Source organism: Rhinoderma darwinii, chromosome 10 (genome assembly GCF_050947455.1).
Source record: "Rhinoderma darwinii isolate aRhiDar2 chromosome 10, aRhiDar2.hap1, whole genome shotgun sequence".
Lineage (NCBI taxonomy): Eukaryota > Metazoa > Chordata > Amphibia > Anura > Rhinodermatidae > Rhinoderma > Rhinoderma darwinii.
Genome location: NC_134696.1, coordinates 6,056,809 through 6,064,758, shown reverse-complemented (window position 1 = coordinate 6,064,758; position 7,950 = coordinate 6,056,809). Strand labels below are relative to the sequence as shown.

Genomic DNA, 7,950 nt, shown 5'->3' with positions numbered 1-7,950 from the left:
CCTGCCAGACACCAACATGATGCCCGCAGTGCCAAAGATACCCAATACGCAGGCGCAGAAATGTATACTACCTAAGACTCATTGGAATCGTACTATTGACGTCTTCAAAGAGACGCCATTTTATCTATGGGCAATGGTCAATAGAATGCTGTCTTTTGCCATTACAAACAATGGCCGCTACAGGTCCTTTCTATTCATTACCTCATTGGGTAGAGGGCGGCGCACGGCGATGATGTAGCGTTCTCTGATTCGTAGATTCATGTTGGGTTTTGGCGCTAGTCTGCTGCTAACGAAGTATCGGCGGTGTTTGCAGAAAGCGGCAGGCAGATGGGTGATAAGGAGGCCGCGGTGCTTGAGGCCCTGGGCCGGTGCGGGCTCCGGAACATAAGGACTGGTGAGGGGTGTTGATCTAAGTTCCAGCTAAACCTATCCGGAAACTGTACAAATCCCAGCATGCCCTGTTAGTGGATGGAGTTGTAAATATCGGTTTCTCATATAGTCGTATTATTGTTGTTGGACTACAACTCCCAGCATGCTTTTCTGTAAGACTCCTTATAGGACTGATAGAAGGGGCAGCATGTGATGTACCGGTTATAATGATTATAATCCAGTGACTCCTGAGCTGTGTACTGGAAGTAGCGTTAGACTCCTGTCTCATCAGACTCTTTTTACACTGCAGCTCTGCTGGCTTCAGAGCTGAAATCTTTCTCCATTTCTTGTTTGTTCGGTGACCGTATAGAACTTGCTCTGGTGTTTTACATTCTGGGAAGTGTCGTCTTTACACCGAGCTCAGCACAGTCATCTGATGTAGTAGAAACGCACTGTCCCCTGTAATATGAGAGCTCAGCTAAACTGTTAGGGGTGCGTTTCTTTACACGTTTGCTGGCTGTTTCTAATAACCAGCAGAATAGTGAGTGCAGCTCGAGTATAATTCAGGATCAGTACAGGATAAGTAATGTAATGTATGTACACAGTGACTCCTCCAGCAGAATAGTGAGTGCAGCTCTGGAGTATAATACAGGATGTAACTCAGGATCAGTACAGGATAAGTAATGTATGTACACAGTGACTCCACCAGCAGAATAGTGAGTGCAGCTCTGGAGTATAATACAGGATGTAACTCAGGATCAGTACAGGATAAGTAATGTATGTACACAGTGACTCCACCAGCAGAATAGTGAGTGCAGCTCTGGAGTATCATACAGGATGTAACTCAGGATCAGTACAGGATAAGTAATGTATGTACACAGTGACTCCACCAGCAGAATAGTGAGTGCAGCTCTGGAGTATAATACAGGATGTAACTCAGGATCAGTACAGGATAAGTAATGTAATGTATGTACATAGTGACTCCCCCAGGAGAATAGTGAGTGCAGCTCTGGAGTATAATACAGGATATAACTCAGGATCAGTACAGGATAAGTAATGTATGTACACAGTGACTCCACCAGCAGAATAGTGAGTGCAGCTCTGGAGTATCATACAGGATGTAACTCAGGATCAGTACAGGATAAGTAATGTATGTACACAGTGACTCCACCAGCAGAATAGTGAGTGCAGCTCTGGAGTATAATACAGGATGTAACTCAGGATCAGTACAGGATAAGTAATGTAATGTATGTACATAGTGACTCCCCCAGGAGAATAGTGAGTGCAGCTCTGGAGTATAATACAGGATATAACTCAGGATCAGTACAGGATAAGTAATGTATGTACACAGTGACTCCACCAGCAGAATAGTGAGTGCAGCTCTGGATATAATACAGGATGTATCTCAGGATCAGTACAGGATAAGTAATGTAATGTATGTACACAGTGACTCCACCAGCAGAATAGTGATTGCAGCTCTGGAGTATAATACAGGATGTAACTCAGGATCAGTACAGGATAAGTAATGTATGTACACAGTGACTCCACCAGCAGAATAGTGAGTGCAGCTCTGGAGTATAATACAGGATGTAACTCAGGATCAGTACAGGATAAGTAATGTATGTACACAGTGACTCCACCAGCAGAATAGTGAGTGCAGCTCTGGAGTATCATACAGGATGTAACTCAGGATCAGTACAGGATAAGTAATGTATGTACACAGTGACTCCACCAGCAGAATAGTGAGTGCAGCTCTGGAGTATAATACAGGATGTAACTCAGGATCAGTACAGGATAAGTAATGTAATGTATGTACATAGTGACTCCCCCAGGAGAATAGTGAGTGCAGCTCTGGAGTATAATACAGGATATAACTCAGGATCAGTACAGGATAAGTAATGTATGTACACAGTGACTCCACCAGCAGAATAGTGAGTGCAGCTCTGGATATAATACAGGATGTATCTCAGGATCAGTACAGGATAAGTAATGTAATGTATGTACACAGTGACTCCACCAGCAGAATAGTGATTGCAGCTCTGGAGTATAATACAGGATGTAACTCAGGATCAGTACAGGATAAGTAATGTATGTACACAGTGACTCCACCAGCAGAATAGTGAGTGCAGCTCTGGAGTATAATACAGGATGTAACTCAGGATCAGTACAGGATAAGTAATGTAATGTATGTACACAGTGACTCCACCAGCAGAATAGTGAGTGCAGCTCTGGAGTATAATACAGGATGTAACTCAGGATCAGTACAGGATAAGTAATGTAATGTATGTACACAGTGACTCCACCAGCAGAATAGTGATTGCAGCTCTGGAGTATAATACAGGATATAACTCAGGATCAGTACAGGATAAGTAATGTAATGTATGTACACAGTGACGCCACCAGCAGAATACTGAGTGCAGCTCTGGAGTATAATACAGGATGTAACTCAGGATCAGTACAGGATAAGTAATGTAATGTATGTACACAGTGACTCCACCAGCAGAATAGTGAGTGCAGCTCTGGAGTATAATAAATCTCAGGATCAGTAGAAGATAATTAACAATGTATTTCCTCTCTTGCAGCCTGGGTGGAGTCTGTTTGGGATTTGGACTTCACAGAGACGGAGCCGCTGGATCCCCGAGTAGAAGGGGAAATCACAGAGAACGGCCTTGAAGTGTTCAACTACTTGTATGAGAGTCTCCTGCCTTTTGCTTGTGAAGATCAGGAGAACACGCGGGTAAGTGTCGGAGGAGCTGCAGGATCTTGTGCACCGAGTGATGGACATTTATTTCACCCCCGACTACATTCTGCAGAGCGCCTGGGTCCTGTTCACAGAGAATGACATCTGCCGTAATTCTCTGGTGGCCGTGCTCTACCACTTCATCCAGGCGGGGGAGAAGAAGAAGGCCGGGGCCGTGCAGAGAACGCTGGGCATCGGTGCGGCTGGATTATACTTCCTTCTGCTTGAAATCCCAGGTGAGTGCGCCCCTCCCCCACCCCAACACAACCCTGATACCAGGTCCGTCTCCAGGTTCACGTGGGACTCTTGGGTGGTGGATACGCAGTGGGACCCCTGTCTACCGCCCCCTCTAAGATCCGCCCCCTTTAACCACATCCATTACATTGGCGGCCTCCATTCGGGAAAGAGATGAGTGGCGGCGCAGTGTTTTCTGCACCAGTATAACGCCCCCGCTCTCTCTCTGACAGGCAGCGTCATCAATCAGGTGTTTCACCCCGTCCTGTTTGACAAATGTGTGAACTGCCTGGAAAAGTGCTGGCCCCACGACCCGGAGTCCAGCCGGAAAAGGAAGAAAGATGCCACCAAGAGTTCTCAGGGGGACAATCGCGGAGGAAGGAAGCGGCCGAGGCCGACTCGACGAGATGTCTCTGAGGTATGACAACAACCGCGACGAGGCGCCAGCCCGCGTGCTACAGCCGGCCAATAGATTTCCTTTTTTGCATTTTCAAATTCCCAAATACGAACCTCAAAGCTGAGAAATAGATCCGCTTGACAGGTAAATTTCGGAACGCTCAGGCCCTGTTCACGCAGAGGTTTTTTTTCACGCGTAAACGCGTCTGAATCAGCGCCAACACCCCCCCACCCCCACCATTGATTTCAATGCGAGGCAGAGGCGTCTTTTTTTCTTTTTTTTTTTTTTTTTTTTTTTTCGGGCAGCTTTTGGCCGCTTGCGTGAAAAATAAAAAATTTGGCATGTCCTTTCTTGCCACGGTCTCCGCATTTGACCTCCCTTTGCAATCAATGGGAGGCAGAGAAAAACCTGCGGCGCTCATTTCCGAGTGTTTTTAGTTAGTTTTTTTTTTTTTTTTTTGCCCACGGTCCTTGCATTCATTTCAATGACGGTGGGCGAAGAACGCTGCGGAAAAAGCGTAAAAAAAACCACAGGCAGTTTAAAATCTGTCTGCAAAAAAACTGTGTGTGTACAGGGCCTTGGATGAATCGGCTCCTTTATACCTGGGAGGATTACAGGTCTCTGTCTTGTCAGATGAATGACTTATCGGATGAGGAGCAGGATGAGGAAGCCGTCTACTTCTCCACCCACGACCTGATGAAGATACGAGACGCCATCATCCTCCTCCTGAAGAACTTTCTGCGACTTCTTCCGAAGTTCTCCCTGAAAGACAAGCCGCAGAGCGTGACGCATTGTATGCAGGTGAGCGCGAGTTAAGGCCCCATGCACGCGACTGTATTTTCATCCATCCGTAAATACCTATCCGTTGTCATTCGCAACTTATCCTCATATATGGAGCACAAATGATGTGCAAACCTGGCGTCACCCAGCAACGCTTCCGTAATTACGAGTGCCGCGGGTGCACATCCGTAGCAGTCCATAATTATGGAAGCGCCCATAGACTTCTACGGGGAGTCCGTGTTGTAATTACGCACAAGAATAGGACAGGTTCTATATTTTACGGCGAAACAGCGTCCATCTAAAGCGTCTCCTGTTGTGTATTTACCATATTGGAGAATTATTCCCGTCCTTGCAGACAAAAAGCCGTGTATGGCCCTTTAAGAACCAGCGTCCTAGAAGTGCGGAATATCCGCATGTTGATAGAATTGGGGGTAGATCATCTCCTCTACAGACAGTTTGTCAATAACCGGAGCGCGGCGCACTGGGCGCATCCATTTATTACGTCTTCCATTGGAGAAGGGGTTGTGTCTACTTTGTAATCTTGTATTAAAGGGGTTTCCCATAATCATTATTTATCACCTATCCACAGGATAAGTGATAAATATCTGATCGGTGGTGGTCTGACCGCTGGGACCCCCACCGATCATAGGAGCCCCATATGGAGTGGTACTGAGCGTGCTCGGCCACCGATCCATTCTATGGGGCTGATGAGCGCCATCTTCTGCAGCCCTATAGAAATGAATGGAGTATTGGCAGAGCATTCTCAGTACCGTTCCATTCCTATGGGGCTCCCAGGAACGGCAAGGTAAGCCCATTCTCGGGATCGGTGGGGTTCCCATTGGTCCGACCGCCAACGATCAGATATTTAGGTGACAAATAATGATTATGGGAAAACCCTTTTTATAAGTCCTGCTGTGTCTTATGCCGTTTTCTCTGCAGACCTTCATAAATCTCACCAGCTTCGAGACGGTCCCACAAGAGTTGTCATTTTCGGATTCCATGTGAGTTCCTTCTCTGTTAATCTGCAGCTTTTCTCTTATTAAAGGGCCGGTGTTCAGTCTTCTATAAATAAAGCTGAATTTGTGTCTTAAATATTCAGAAATTTTCTAATATTCTTTTGTTTTAATCCCTGACCATTTTCAAGATCTCTGCCAACTGTCATTGAGTAGTCTGGAAATCCGGCGTAGACCATTTTTTTACTATTCTATCCAGTTTAGACAATTCTCTATGAGCCAAAAACAGGAGCACAAATCTCTCTCCCCTGTTCTGATAGTTTGTTACAATGGATCAGTCTGGAGTCCAGGCTGTTTCGCTCACAGAGAATTGTCTAGACTGGATACAATTTGTATAAAAACTCAGTTGAGAGATTTAGGATCTTGACTTATTTTCCGACTTCAGATGGAAACCAACTTTTGACAGCAAGCAGAGATCTTGAAAATATGAAGCAATAGAGTTGCAAAGTATGCTAGAAAGTCGTACAATGATAACATTTCGTATAACATGATGTGCGGGGTGAATCTTGTATCTAATATCTGACGTATTTTATATCTGCAGTCCCATCCACCGTATGAAGTACGTGCCGCAGCTGGCTTACCATGGCTTGTGGTTACTGTGTCTGCCCATACACGGAGAAAGCAATCAGGTGCGGATACTTAACATATAGACCCAATAATGGGAGGTTTTTGCCTGTACGGCGGTTGCCCATTGAAGTGCACAGAGATGCAACGCTCTAGTAACACAACTACAACTAAAAAATCCAAAAAAACAACAACCCAGAGCAATGGTGCCACGTCCCTCTGACCCAGAGCAGTAAAAATCGCCATGCAGCCCTGGCCTGAGGGGTTAATAATATCTTGGACGCGATCTCCTTTGGGTACATTGTTCCCTTTGGACACTTAGAATTGATAATCCTGCAGGACTCGTCTTCAGTTTTTCTTCTTTTTTTCTTTTAGGCTCTCCGCCGTATTTTCCAGCGCCTGCTGAGCGTCATTCTCATGGTAAAGGGAGGTGAAGGATCAAAGGCGGCCATGCTGGCGGTCACTGCTCCAGTCACTGGCGCCCGGGACCAGGCCATACAATTTGTCAGGTTAGAAACACGAGTCGGTTGGATCTATAGTTTGTACGATGCTCCGTGGATGTGCGTGTTGATGCGATTCTTTACCTGATCTCCTCCTGTGTTTTGTTGCAGACATTTATTATCAGATATACATTAGTTGTTGATACATGTCAGGCGTCGGCAAGATTCGGCACTCCAGCTGTTGAGAAACTACAATTCCCAGCTTGCACTGACAGCCAAAGGCCATATTAGTCCAGCCAAAGGCAGTCAGGGCATGCTGGGAATTGTAGTTTTACAACAGCTGGAGTGCGGAAGGTTGCTGACAGCTGATGTAGGTGTTGACACTAGTAATATGCAGTTTGGTTTTTATCCACAAGATGGCGCAGTCTGACCCATGTCCTAATAAATGTTCAGCTTGTTCTTCTATGTTAGCGTCTATTCACATGTTGCAGCAAAAAAACGTTCTTTGACCGCGAGGTGTGAATACACGCTTATCCTACGGTTGTCTGGACTTCTCTGATGTTTACTGTGTTTGATCCTCTGGCAGTTTTCTGGTGGACGAGATGAAGGAAGTGTCATTCCCTGTTCTCCTGATCCTGTTACAGCACCTGTGTGTGAAGGTAATCATATCACTTATAGGGGTGGTTGTGAGACAGGACTAGTACTTATTGCATTTTTTTTAAAACCTACAAAATCAAAATCCAGGTCGGATTATAACATGATGAGCAAAATGCTAATAGTGCACTTCCATAACGTGGAGCTCCTCTTGAAAGGAGTTTTCAGCTTTGGACAATCCCTACTTGTTAGAAGGATCGATTGATAATAAGCAGATCACAATGTGTTCTCCTCTTGGAACCCCTGTGATCAGCTGTGATCTGTGGGAAGCCTGGCAATAAGTGTTCAATCTCCCTGCAGCGCCACCACAGGGGAAAAATGAAGTATTACATGGTGTCCATTCATATCAATGTGTTGTCTGTGTAATACAGGACGGGTCCTCCAGAGAGAGAGACGCTCTATGTAACCGCTCTCCACTCTGACCAAGAGATGAGGATCCTGAACAGAGAACCCCCCGATATTAACTCACAATTCCCCAGTAGGGTGTATAACAATGTTTTAGTTTCCCCTTCTTTTTTTTTTTTTTTTTTTTTTTAACTGGGAAACTACTCCTTAACCCCTTAACGACCGCCCACCGTCTTTTGACGTCAGGCGGTGCATGTACTCAGTCTACAGCGACGCCTTTTGGCGTCGCTGTAGTAGAGGGGGTTTATCGGCACCCTGGTGACATCTGCACTAAAAACCGGCTGTAAGTAACAGGTCCGGTTCTTAGTGCAGCCATCAGGACCTGCCGATTTCGTCATAAGCGCACGTGACCGC

General features: G+C 45.8%; 1 protein-coding gene across 1 annotated transcript in view; it reads left to right on the top strand.

Annotated features, from left to right (window-relative positions):
• Nucleotides 1–267: 267 nt before the first annotated feature.
• NCAPD3 (non-SMC condensin II complex subunit D3) overlaps nucleotides 268–7,950 on the top strand; it is a 29,141-nt gene continuing 21,458 nt past the window's right edge. The window contains exons 1-9 of the mRNA XM_075839246.1: nucleotides 268–394; nucleotides 2,952–3,106; nucleotides 3,183–3,345; nucleotides 3,577–3,761; nucleotides 4,374–4,541; nucleotides 5,460–5,521; nucleotides 6,075–6,162; nucleotides 6,473–6,606; nucleotides 7,124–7,196. Of these exons, the coding sequence (XP_075695361.1) occupies nucleotides 328–394; nucleotides 2,952–3,106; nucleotides 3,183–3,345; nucleotides 3,577–3,761; nucleotides 4,374–4,541; nucleotides 5,460–5,521; nucleotides 6,075–6,162; nucleotides 6,473–6,606; nucleotides 7,124–7,196 (1,095 nt within the window). The 5' untranslated portion in view covers nucleotides 268–327. The remainder of the gene's footprint in view (nucleotides 395–2,951; nucleotides 3,107–3,182; nucleotides 3,346–3,576; nucleotides 3,762–4,373; nucleotides 4,542–5,459; nucleotides 5,522–6,074; nucleotides 6,163–6,472; nucleotides 6,607–7,123; nucleotides 7,197–7,950) is intronic.